Here is a 13,900-nt window from a genome sequence, read left to right as displayed (position 1 = left end):
AGGACCCGGCACTTTGCCTTATTGAACCTCATAAAAGTGGCCCTGGCCCATCGATCCAGCCTGTCCAGATCCCTCTATAGAGAGTGCACTCAATCTCCTCATCCAGGTCATTGATAAAGACATTAAACAGGACTGGCCCCAATACTGCGCCCTGAAGAACCCCACTCGTGACCAGCCTCCAGCTGGATGTAGCTCCACCACTCTCTGGGCCACTTTTTAACTCAGAAAAAAGTGCACCTGTCCAAGCACTCTCAGCCAGCCATTTCTACACAGAAGCACCACACGCATATTCTACGAAAATTAATTTCTACAGAACAGAATATGGCGTAATTACAGATTTAAGAATAATAGCTACTACTGGGAGGAAATGAAACAGGACTGTGCATTTACATTAATGTGACACAGAAATAAAAAATACAGTAAACCAAAACAGCACAGAATGAATCTCTTAACTACAGTATTTAAGAAATGTGCAATGGAAGCTTTTACAAAAAAGAGAGAAATATCAGTTGAGTTTTATTCTTCAGTAATGAACCTGATTCTATAATTCTGTAGTGTGTTACTCCAGGTTTTAGGTTCAAAGAAATACATTCTGCTATACCATGTTATAGTACAGCTTATGTTACTAATTCCTTTTTAGCACCTCTTCATCCCACTGTCACACAGCATTCAGTTTTTAAGGATTTCTCCCATCAGATCAAGCCTATTATACTGTCTTCTACCGACATTTTAACAAGACCAATAATACTAAATCAGGATGTTCAGAAAATAATTTTCATCAAATGGAGAAATTACATACATTGTGCTCTTCAACTCTCTATGCTTCATTAATTTAACTTGTCATATTATTTTTTAATTATAATGATGACAGCACTGGGTTTAATTTTAAAAGGTTTTAATTAGTGCGCATAAGTTATTGGACGTAATTTACCTGAAAATAAAAGTATAGATGAAATAAAGATTTTTGCAGGGTAGAAACTGAAAGCTCCCTCCAATAACTTGCTGCATTATGTCCCTGACCTGGCTGTCAGAAATTTAATCTACATTGTCTGGATGACAATTCTACATAATCAGAATGGCAGACAAAAACTATCAGTTTTGGCCACTGTTGATATGTGAATCCAACTTCAACAGAAATTTTACAACAGAAATGTATCTGTTAGAAAGTTAATGAACAAATTAACTTCCTTAAATTACCTGACTTTCTCTCTTATTTGTTCCTTCTTCTGAATCGGATTGGTGATCCTGTTCATTTTCATCACTCTGGTGAAAGAGGTGGGAGAGGAAAAATAATTAAACTGTTGAAAGCATAGTGAGATTTTAAGGCATTCTAGACTTTTAATATGAAAACGTAAGACCAGCAGAATACTCTACAGAGAATATACAGGATACATGGAGAAAATTCTCAAAGAGATGTGTTTTCAGTACCAGAAGGAGACAAAACCTAACTTTGCATTTGGCACATGAAAATCTTGCTTTTACATTACATATTGATCCTATGACAAAGAAAAGGGAAAAGGAGCCCAAAACATCAACTATAACCTTTCTATTCTGATAGCAGTACCTGGCTACTTGTAATGTGCCAAATAACAACTCTCCTTCTTACAGCTTTGGTATGTATGCAAAATATTGCATTGTCAAAAGTAACAGACATAGTTCTCAGCTGATCATTGATAAACGCTAAATAGTTGTTTATCAAAGAAAGGAAGTTAATGCTTTAAATCTCTGAGAAAACATTTGTATGCAAAGGAAAAAAACACCTTACAAAGAAAAAAATTCTTATGCACAAATTTTGAGATACCTTGTAATTAACAGTATTATAATAATTACATGGCTAGGACTTCTCCTCTCTCCTCCTCCCCGCAATTTTGATAACATACTGGAAATTCCATATTAGGTTTGACAAAATTTGAAAAGAAAACTTAAACACACATGAAATACTTATTTTGATATTCAACTGACAATCTCTTTTAATATTTTCTGCAGTTGATGTGACAAAAGAGCTTATACCAACTTAGCAAAATCAATTTATATAGCTATGTGACAGGGAACTGGCTCATATATTCCATTTATTTCAGAGCTTATTATAAAAAAATTCTCATACACAACTTTTAAGATATCTCATAATTAACAGGATTATAATAAACAACATAATAAATAAAAGATTTGTTCAGTAATTAATGTTTTCTCTTTAGATTATGATTAATTCCTATTAAGTTATGGTTACTACAGTGTTCTAGTTAGCACTATCAACCAAACAAAGACTTAATTTTGATTCTGCTCCTGAAAGCATCAAAACAAAGAAAAAGAGAATATATAAATAGAAAAGCCTTTTTTTCCTAGAACAATTAGTTATATACTGTATTACTCTACAGTATTCTCTCTTTAAAGGGCACACTATGCATGAAGAGTGTACTTTGCTATAAGCGAAGTTTACTTACATCTTGAGTCCAGAAAGAAACTCCCGTAGGTCTTCGTTTTTCTCTTGGTCTCCGTCTTTCCCTTATAGACTTAGGTTGTGACTTATCTTCTTCCTTTTCTTCTTCGTTTTTGCCTCCTTCTGTTAATAACAGCTTTTTTAGTCATTGAATTATCACACAATCTAATTTGCTGAAAATTTTCTGAAGTAATACTTCTCAGTCTTTAATTTGCTTGCAATGTTTTTTTTACCTGAAATAAATCTGCTATAGAGTTTCTTACCACATACAGGGTTTTCTGTAATACACACTGCCCAGTATATAGCTCTAAAATACTGTAAATACTAATTCCACCTCAGACACCTAGACAAAATGTTTCAATGTAACAACAATCCTAATAATTCAAACATCTGTGTCAGCAGATGTATAAGAGTACAAAGGAAGAGAAGATAATTCTTCACCAAACAAGCTTTTTTTGCTTAAATCAAGAATCCAGTATTAAAAAAAATCCCAACTTTTAAAAGTCTGTTAAGTCCTCCTTATAGTCCTTCATTTCATCACAGTCATCTCGATTCTTGCTCTAAGGAACAATAAAATGGGATCTGCTACATTAGATTATTACTGTATTACAGATGGCCTTTTTCTTTAAAACTAATGCAACTGCAATTTGAAAAAGACATAATACCTGAGGATTATGTTTGCTTCACTGTATGTTTGCAAGTAATTTGTAAAAAAAAAATAAATTTAAACAAACCTGGCCAAACCAAAGTTATTTACTTATTATCACATGGTCTATTCAGTCTGATGTTCTTTTATTAAATAAAGCAACTACAGATTTGAGTTCAGATAGAAGCATCACTAATCACTAAAAATTAAAAAGTACCATCAATAGACTTCAAAGGTAAATAAACATTTTAGTGTGAAGCAAAAATTAAACAGGAAAGAAGGGAAACACAAATATTTGTGGTGATCATATACCTTTTGTAATTAAATAACTTAGGACTTGACTGCTGGGATTTCAGATGGTAATGTAGTTCTCTGAAGTCATAATGTGAAAAAATATAAAACCTGCTGTAGCTAATATTTACCCATGAAAATCTTTTCCACAGAACAGTGTAGAAAGAGCTTCCTAGAGTAAGAATGCATTACTGAAGAATCTTTATCCAAATTTCAGTTCATGTTAGGAAAAAGGGAAAAAATTCAGAAAGCATATCCCGGCAGCTTAGCCCCAACAATTTCCTCAGAAAATACTATTTTAAGGAACATGGCAAGACTGCTATACAGTTCACGGAGATTTCATCAATAGATCATTTTATTTGACCCTCTGTAGAACAAAATTATCGATGTCAATCAGTAACCCTATTAAAGCCATTGAATAATAACTTGAATTAAAGTATTTCTCTCAAGTCAACTGTTTCAAGCCTCCAAGGGGGACGAGGAGATCACACTGCAAACGCTCCTCCCTTGACAGGCAAAGTATCAGGCACAACATCTCTCAGAATTATTGCAGGTGATTCACATTTGAAATGAGTGCAATAAGTGTAACAGAGAAAAGCTTTTCTGTGATCTCTGTATCATGCATCTAATCCTCAGTTTAAGATTACATAAACCAGTTAAAGTATCCAGAACTATGGTTCCATTAAACATTCTGAACCACCATGGGAAGCATGCCCTTCCCTTTGTTTTCAGCTGCTCATGAAACCCTGAGATGTCCTTAAAGCAGGAAAGCATCATTCCAGTCCTTCAGTGTAAAAGGACTGAAACAAAATCCCTGTCATTTACCAATTATTTAATCAAGTAAAATTCCTTCTTAATACCTGCAAGTATTTAGACTCTGAAATATGGTATTTTATTATAGTTGCTGTGTTAAAGCAAAAATGAAAGCATTATGTGGATATTTACTGCAGTATATTTGACATTTCTGTGACCCAATCATGCAAAAATACTAAACAATTGCAAACTGCCACCAAGTCCAGAAAATCTTCTTTCCTGTCTATATGCAAGTTACAGAAGATGGGAACAAGGTACATCCCCAGCGGTCTTACATTTTGAACTATCTCTAGAAACATAAGTTACCCTTTGTGAACTAAAACAACAAAAAAAAACCCTTCACAAAAAAGTACTCCTACCTCTCTCGCTTTCCTTTGTTCCGCTCCGAGAATAGGCAGAAGTTATACCTATAAGGCTGTTTGGTCTGTTTAGTTGACTTGAAGTTGATAAAGAGCTAGTGGAGGTGGAGAGTGAAGAGGTGGATGATGAAGAAGTTGAAGTTGACGTTGGTCTATAGCGATGATATGGCTATTCAGTAGAAAAAGTCAAAATTAATTTACACAGATAAACAAATACAAACCATGGGATATTAAAACATTTAACTATATAAGTAATTCTCACAGTAGTATCAAAATTAAATTATTAAAGTTGGAGTTGAGATTCACATAATTTCTCTACCTAAAGAGACTCATCATGAAAATACCTCTTCGACAGTTCGGGAATATCTTTGTCTATAATCATCATCTTTAGTTTCGGATTCTTTCTTTTCTTCTTGTTTTTCTTTGTCTTGCTTTTCTTTCTCTTCTTTTTCTTTTTCTTCATTTTCCTGTTCTCTGGTTCGTGTGGGACGACTTCTTCCTATAGTTTTTTCAGCTTCTTGAAGATCTGTCAGTGTTACACCCTGTGGAAACAGCAGTCAGCAGACATCATTTTAATATATAATTGATATTAATGCAAGTGATCACATTACATAAATATTTTAAACAAAAAATTCAACTTAAGAAAATTAAATCTATCTAGTAAGAAATAAATTTCTTACTATTATACCTATAAGCTTTCCTCTCGAATGTTGGAACCAAACATCCCTCTGATAAGTGGCAAGTGTTTGCTGTAATGTGATCTACCACAGATTCTCCAGCAAGACAATTTTTAGTTGAACTAACAGATACAGATTGCATAGAAGACCCTATAGAGATAATTTAAGAACCCACTTGATGCTTCTGATGCTTCCAACATGACCATAAGCATACTAAATATTTCTGAAAGAACCCTAAAAACATAACACATCATATTTTCAGAAATGCTGATACTTTGTAATTCACTCTCTGCAACTGGATTTTTAGGCCAGCAAGACAAAAAATTGCACTGACAGCACTAGAGAAAGTTGTAACTCATTTCTTAGTTCGTTGTTATTCTGAGGTTAAAAACTAGTCTTGAAGTAAGCTCAGAAAGTAAATAATTTTTTGAAGACAGTTTTTCCTCTACTACACTTTTCAGCTGATGCATCTGATGAGCCATTGCTCAAAACACTTCGTAATCTATTCTTCAAAGCCAACTTTGCATCTTATCAGTTATTTAATTGTTTTTCGTGTTGATAAAGTTTTAATAGAGTAATTCCTGGTAGCTTTTTTACTGCAAAGATTCAACAATAGTTGGCCTGTAGTTTAACCATCATTCAGGGCTCTGAATTAGTATCAGGAAGCAAAAATAAGTCTGATAAGATAAAGTCATATCAACTGTGGATCTCTCACTACAAAAGGTAACCAGAAATATTTGAGAAGTTTAAAACTGCAAGGATTTGAAAGTAACATCAGCAAACAATGTAGATAGAGACTTGGTCTTAAAACAGGTAAGGACAATGGCTACAGTATTTTTGTGCTGTTTTTAGGGCCTATATGCTGATTATTCTCAGTTTGTCAGCAGACAGGAGTTGGTAGTTGCTCCACTGCCCAAAGAGCATTCAAGTACCATTAGAGATACTTCCTCTATTTTGCTATTGCCATATCCTTCCCTATGTTAGGACTGTGCTAGTTGCAACTCACTGTAAGGAAGTTCTGACAGAAACTGCGAAGAACCACCAAATATATCAGTATGTAAACTAAGAGAGAGCAATGTTGCAAGGAGACATGCAGTTAGATACTACATTATTAGCAAGCAAACAAAAAACTCTCTCCTAGTACTTTCCTGTCTCCACAGCCGCTAGACTGAATGTATTTTTTCTATGTCATGGATCTTGTTAGCTATTCATATGTTGGTCAGCTCAATCACATTATTTACAACAGCCCTTGCACAGAAGAAAAAGAATTAGAAATGGATGCAAATGCAGTATGCTATGCCTGTTTCTCAAGTATTATGTTATGGGTATGATTCCATAAATGTAGAAGCTTTAATACTACTATACCTGCGTAGATCTTCTAGACTGTCTTGCTTGCCTGGATCTAGCTTTTCTTTGGGACTCTGACTCTTCATCCCGTACTGGAGTGAGGTATGATCTAAAGAGTTAATTACAAACAAAATTGGCAAATGATAGCTTTTGTACAAATGTATTAAAAGGTCAGAATAAACCCCCACAACATGATACGACTGAAAACCAAAGCAGTCAGAAGAAAATCTTTAACTATATAAACGAGGTTACATTTCAGACATTTCATCCATATCATAATAATCTATTCATCAAGACAGCAGTCTTAGAACTCAAATAAAATACACAGTGTTTTCTTACTTAATTTAGATTTCCTTTTTCCATTTTCTCTAAATATAACTTCAGCTTTTTTGGTATTTCACTAGCCTACTAAGTACTTCTTCAGGGATAGAAGAACTCAGAGATTCAGCCATATAGACATTTATACATCAAATATCTGTGTGTATTAACTTTTAACATTATTTGTAAGCTTTTAGAAAAAGCTAAATGTACAGCTAATGCAGAAAACCTAATTATATCACTTACTGCACCAAAAATTAAAAGTCCTTGAGGAGGTGGTTACCACATTTTCATATGAATCATTTATGCTTTGAGTAAACCAACTCCCTTTAAAAAAAATGAGTTTGAAAATAAATCCTCATGAAACCCACAAAAATCCTGCTGAGTAAGCAGGTAATTGTAATCAAAGCCAAAAGGCTACTGGAGTAGACACACAAAGTCTGGACTCTTTAAAGAAATTCTCCAATGCAGGTAACTAGAGTAAAAAAAAAACCAACCAAGATATAAATATCTTTACATGCACAAATACATATATTTGTAAGTATGTAAAACCATAATTAAAGAATTTAGAAGTTTTTAATGCATTTGTTGATTTTCTATTACAGAATATTCTGGGAATGCTGCTGTAATTTCACACTGTTTTGAAATCCTTAGATTAGCTAAAAATTAGAAAAAATAAAAAAAATTTTGGAAAAGCAAAATCAGAAGGTTGCTAAAAGGTTGCTTAAAACACAAAGCCTCTCTGAGCTTCTTTAGATCAGATTCTGCAATATTTTCCGATTGTCTCTTATTTTATATGTCATTAGTTAAGAATAATTGGCTAATGATTCAATAGTTGGCTAGTGATTATGCCATCATCTATTAACACTTAAGTAATTTATGTATAGAAAGAGAAGTTCTTTGATCATCTAATAATACATTTGTTAGCCTTAGCACATACTAAAAACAGTATTGAAACAATTCTAACACTTAAAAATAAACTTCATTTATACAGACCTACATGTCACTACCTGTGTTCTAACTCTATTAAACTAAGTACCCCTAAAACCCAGGAAAATACTTATACTTATCTGCTATACTTAAAAATGTTGAAACAACGCCCATTGTATGACACATCTCAAAAACCCCACACTGTTAATTTGATTTCCCTATCCTGTTCTCTTGCAAATAGCATTTTTCATTGACCTTCCATTTTCCTAGAGCTCCGGGCCCTATGTACATCAGGAAAAGGGTGGCTGCTGGCTGCTTTAGCTAAAATGACCTGAAACATAACCCACCTAGAAGGTTTTGACTGCAGAGCAGGTATAATCTTTAGGGCTTGAAAATTGCTACAAATTCTCCCACTTAAATTGGTTTTTGGTAACTGTCATACCTACACCTACCTTCCACTAAATCTGAAATACTTTAAATCTCACTGAGAGAAAATGAAAACTCTCAACTTGCCAGGTGCACACTGCAGCTACTGTCAGAGTAGAAAGTGCCCTTCCCTAGCATCCTTTGTGGATGCCACACAGGTTTCCTATACAGTATTATTCATGATAAAAAGAATTAAAGATTCAAGTTTGTAATTTTCTTCCCTGTTTCTCCAAACCAAAACTAAAAATCATACAAAGACTATAGCTTCAGCTATTCCAAAAGGATGTGCCATTACCTGCTTCATTAGTAAAAAGTTTATAGTGTTCTTTATTTATTTAATATCTTTGAAATACTGTTGTTGGTTATCAAGATTTAATAGATATCCTAATATACCATGAAGAATGCATCTGCAACAATATATTACACAGTCATCCTAGTCAGACAAAACCAAGCAATTTCAGGCCAACTGCAGGTATCTAAAGCATGTGTAGTTATGTGCACATTAGTACAAACACACTAATGAGAGTCAATAAGACTGCAAAATCCATAATTCTACATTCCTTGCCTTTCCAACTGATATGAGACCGAAATAGTATTTGCATTTTAAAATCTGAACTATTTTTGAAAAAAAAGATGCATTTTGTTGGTTTTGCTTTTCGTTTGTTGGGTTCAGTCAAATTTCACTTTGTAAAATGCCTCTTCTGACCGTGGTTGTTATTGAAATTTGTCATTAGCACATGTGGGCACTTCCTGAATCATGGTGGGAAAGAATAAAAACATAATCCACATTTTTGTAGAAGTTATTTCATTTCAGTTTTGGGTATGAGGGAAGATTATGGAAAACAGGTTACCCTAATTAGGCCTAAAGCTTTAAATGTTGTTGCCTTAAGTGAACCAAAAGAATGCAGGTTTCTTGTGTAATAAGGAACAGCTTCATCACCTCCGTGAACATACAGAGATACACACTGATACAGGAGCTACATTTCAAAACTATTACAGGAGCAACACAGAAATCTGAACTTGCACTTCAGCAGAAGGGTTAAAGAATAAACATTTATAAATATCCAGAAGAAGAAGAACCTGGGGAAAGCTAACAGGAATTAACAATCTTTTGAAATCTTATTTTTGCTTCCATAAATAGCAGGAAACAACTCTTTATGGAAACATAAATATGCACCAGTCTTAACTCATCCTCCATATAACTGTAAACAGAAAAACACAGCATATTCTTAAAATAAGATTTACATCGGCTTCTTACTCATTCTTCATATTGCCTTGACAATTGTATAATTATGTTTCAAGTAGAAGAGACCCTAAATGATGCAATGAAATAAACAGAATGTGTTGGGTTCAATACTCTCTTCTCAGAATTGCCAGCCATACAAAATAGTTGAAAAAATGCTATGCTATAACTTATTAGCATACTGCCAGCGGCACACTAGCTCAATCAGCAGCAATGTACTTGTAGTAATTAATAATTACTCATTACTTTTAATTCAGTGTTTTTACATAGTTCCATTATGGGTATTTTAAGAGGATTCATTTAACCTATTAACAGAAATATAAATATTAAAATACCACATACTGAATGAGAACCCAAGGCCAGTCAAAAACATACAGTATTGAAGTTCAAATTTCATGAATGGTCTCTACTAGTACTCTTAGACTTTAGTTCTTAGATAAATCAAGACATGTTACTTGTTGTTTCAATACACAGAAAGAAAACAACACTGCTTTACATACTGTACTGTCCAAATTTGTGGTAACCAACACATTCCTTTAAGTAAGAAAAAAATTATAACTTTTGTGTAAGAGCAACATTACTCTTAGGACCTTTACACACCTCCGTCTCTCCCTGACCTCTGATGTTGAGGACACAGTGCCAGAAGTAGCTGTAGTCATGGCTGTGGTAGTGGCTGTAGCATTTACAACAGATGGTGCAACAGGAACGGTCACTGCTGTAGGAACACTGTCCTTTTCTTTCTCAGTACTATCCTCAGCCCACAAACGATTTGAGGTACTACAGCATAACAAGCAGCAACACAAAAAAAGAGAAAAGGAAACAGCTAAACAATGAAAGCACTTTACTAAACAACTAATAACATGTAAATTGAGGGATGGATTTTTTTTAAGAAAGGTAGACTTTGAAATGTCTCTACTATGAAAGCTCAACTTGAGCTATTAAATTGAATAAATTAAGAATTAGCAGTTCACAATGACTGAACTTTTATTCTTCACACCTTTCTAACATTGGATTTATTCTTTTATACCAATATGGCTGTCACTTCACAGTAGAAAGCCATTCGCAATTTTTGAGCCAAATTGTACAAAATCAAAACAAATTTAACAGGAAAGTGAAAAAATCCAGAGCCCCAGAATCTACTAAACAAGAACGCATGCACATACATAAGCACACAGTAGACCTGACAAAAAAAAACAAGAAAAAAAAGTGTGCTGGTGCCATTACCTGCTTTGTACACCTGCTGAAGTAGAACCCGTTGTACTCTTCGTAGTAGTGTTTGTGCTGGCAGGCAGTGTTTTCTGAAGACCAGCAGAAGAGGTAACTGTTGATGCAGTACTTGGAACATTAGAACTTATCAAATCATCTTGTCTTCTACCAAAGGAGCCACTGAAGGAGAGACAAGTACAATGTCTGCATTTATTACTTATCTTTGCTCATTAAAATATCACCAAGCAGGAATGATCCATTAAATTCCTGCCCATGCATTCTGTGCCTCAGATGAGTCTTGGAAACTTCTGGGACAAAAGAAGCATTTTCTTCACTGTTTCCTTGATTAGAACTTTTAATTTATGACTTCAGAGGGCAGCAGAAGTCTCTTAGTCCTGACCATTTCTTCACACAACAAGGAGATAAAGAATGGAATCTCACTTGTTTATGTAAGACTGTCTTGATCACATCTACTAAAGTATTCATATAGGGCCCCCAATGTCCCATTTTTAAATTGCTGTTTCACCCACACTGAATACCTCAGAAAATGCAGAACTTCACTGCACAGCTTGTCAGAAAAGAAAATGTCACTCCTCTTATAATTTGAAACCAATTAAATGTACTGCCTTTAAAAAAAAAACACTTAAATCATTCCCAGCAAGAATAACCTCCCACTCAGGTTATTCCCTTGCTCTTCAAGTTATAAAGAACTCAGTGGCTTCCACATTTTTATCCACTGGTTCTGGCTGAATAAATTTTGTGCTAGCAGGTCAGAATGGTTGCCCGTGACTAAATCGCAGAATCCACAGTTAGGACAGATAGAGCATCGTTGTTACTAATTGCAAAAGATATAAGGATAAAAATGCTTCTTTGTCATTCTGCAATTGATATTTTTTTCTATCAACTTTAGAATGACAAAAAATAATGGTAAAAGAACAACCAAAGAAATACATTGTTAAAGCACAACATGCAATTTAAAAGTGGTGAGCACATTTTGTTTGAAGACTGGAGTGTAAATACTGGTAAAAGCTAACATGCAAAGATTGTTCTTATATATTAACTGTGGATATTTTCCATCCAGAACAGGAAATCTGTGCAACATCTTTCCTAAACTTAAAGTTAGGAAAATTGACAAGGCTTTTTTTAAGGCAGGAGATTATCAAGGAATTAAGATTATGCTGTGTGAAACAGCCTGATTACATGCCACTGATAATACCAATGTCAAGACTCAAAAAAATGTTGAGTATCCATCACCACGTACATCAGCAGCACATATCAATATGCAGCTTAGTTACTTGACTTTTTTTTTGATTTATTCATTTGAGCTATTTACTGCTCCACTAATTACAATGAAGAACTTGACTTAAATAGCTACACTGAAAATACACAATGAAGGAAAATTAGTCATGCATATATTTGCAGGATATGATTCCTCCTGAGAAAATCCTGTAAGTTAGGAACTTGCACACCTGAAAATTATTTTCATATTTTCATCATTTACTTCGCATTCAAGTTAATTTTATGTATGCATTCTATGATACTGATACTCAACAGAGGTATGGCTATAATTTACCATTAAGGAGAACAGCCCAAGACTTCTGGGACTGTCATGCAAGAACCAAAATTCAGAGACAATATTTTCCCTCTTTTAAGTCTACTTTGAAAAAAAAAAAAAAAAAAGTCCACACCTTCTTTGATAACTTGTGTTTAATGATGTAGGACCTTCATTCAAACTGTTTTTCTTGACATCTTCCTCCCATTTTCTCCTGGTATAGGAGCTGCCACCACGTATTGAACTAGCAGATGAGTCTCTGAAAAATGATTTTAGTTTAGCAAGCTCACATTAAAGATAATAAAGAAGGCTGTTCTTGATGTGAGCTGAACAGTAGCTTCAAACTAAAACCCTGGATAACACACTTAAAATAAACATAACCAAACAGGAATAAAATTACCTTTATGGACAATCATTTTCAAGCCCCTGTGGAAAAATACTATATTCCTACTAACACCATTAGAAATATCAGAAAAAAGCAGCATCAAAAGAAAACTGCTAAAGAGGATTTAACCAGATAAAATCAACTGTTGGCTTTTATCTGTGATCATTGGTGGTTTTGTTTTTCCCAGAAAAGGAACAAAATATCTACCTGTTTGTCCCTGAGATTATCCAATGTAATAAGGGGAAAACTACTTGGGTTTTTTCGTAGCTGATTTAATGGGATTTTTCATTCTTTGATATTATAAGAGGTTGAAAAGCTGACAAACCTTCAGAACTCATGATACTGTAGACTAGTGCAAACAGGCTTACAGTAGCCATTCCTGAGTGGCCTGCCGTGCATCACTAGCTGACATGACTTTAGTCATAAGGAATTTCCAGACTGTTGTTGCAGTTTATAGCAGCAAGAAACAACCTTGCAAAAATCTACTTAGAAAAACTATCCTGAAAATTGACACTGAGATTCAAAAACTGAATTTCTAATAAAAATGTGAGTTCAAGATTTGAAATAAAGTTCAGACAGAAGGGAAAATCCCCATGTCTTTCACAAAACTATACATAAAAGGTAACCAGGTGTACAGAAATATAAAACAAAACCTTGTAATGATCTATTTTATGTTCAGATACCTTTGGCCTCAGAATGCACCTCTTTTTGCACAAAAACTTTGCTAGTATTTCTGCAGCTGGAAACAACTTTTGAAAATGATGAAATAATAACAGTGTAGTGTTATTTCTTACCAGCAAAGAGAAACACAAATACTGAATATCATCTTACACAGAAAGGTCCTGCTGCATGAGAAATTTTTCATAATTACTCAAGGTTTCACTTTGCCAAGACACAATTGACTTCAGCACTTTAGTTGAAGCACTGGCTACTCAACTGAGGCTGGGTGACTGAGATCTGTTAACCTAAAAGCCCAGCTAGGATTCATCTTGAAGTCATTTCCATCACTCACAGGAGGATGTTATCTGGATTACGCTACATTATCGATACGTGAGACAAGTAGGTGTTCAGACAGGTAGGAGAACCTGGCATAAGCAACAAGGACAAAGATCTGTCACAAAGGCAGAAACCTTAATAATTTATTAAGGTACCTGAAGGGCAGATGGTTAAATTCTACATGTAAACAAGGTCAGAATAAATGTCAAAAATCTCTTATGGCTTTAGGTAGGCAAGATGGGTTTTCTACATACACCAGGCAAAGCATTGGTGC

General features: G+C 34.3%; 1 protein-coding gene across 8 annotated transcripts in view; it reads right to left on the bottom strand.

Moving 5' to 3' along the window:
* The window catches only part of PPP1R12A (protein phosphatase 1 regulatory subunit 12A), a 112,603-nt gene that overhangs the window by 20,980 nt on the left and 77,723 nt on the right, over positions 1-13,900 (bottom strand). For 4 of the 8 annotated variants that reach the window (XM_051795714.1, XM_051795710.1, XM_051795713.1 and 1 more), the window contains exons 12-19: positions 12,382-12,504; positions 10,712-10,873; positions 10,088-10,264; positions 6,589-6,679; positions 4,891-5,088; positions 4,547-4,715; positions 2,442-2,560; positions 1,198-1,263 (exon numbers count right to left, since the gene is read on the bottom strand). In XM_051795714.1, coding sequence (XP_051651674.1) covers positions 1,198-1,263; positions 2,442-2,560; positions 4,547-4,715; positions 4,891-5,088; positions 6,589-6,679; positions 10,088-10,264; positions 10,712-10,873; positions 12,382-12,504 — 1,105 coding nt within the window. The remainder of the gene's footprint in view (positions 1-1,197; positions 1,264-2,441; positions 2,561-4,546; positions 4,716-4,890; positions 5,089-6,588; positions 6,680-10,087; positions 10,265-10,711; positions 10,874-12,381; positions 12,505-13,900) is intronic. The other 4 variants (XM_051795715.1, XM_051795717.1, XM_051795711.1 and 1 more) reach the window with 3 other exon arrangements.

Source organism: Manacus candei, unplaced genomic scaffold (assembly GCF_025592945.1).
Source record: "Manacus candei isolate 608988 ecotype Guabito, Panama unplaced genomic scaffold, ASM2559294v1 h1tg000043l, whole genome shotgun sequence".
Taxonomy (NCBI): Eukaryota; Metazoa; Chordata; class Aves; order Passeriformes; family Pipridae; genus Manacus; species Manacus candei.
The sequence above is the reverse complement of the archived record's forward strand: the minus strand, read 5'-3'. Positions and strand labels throughout refer to the sequence as shown.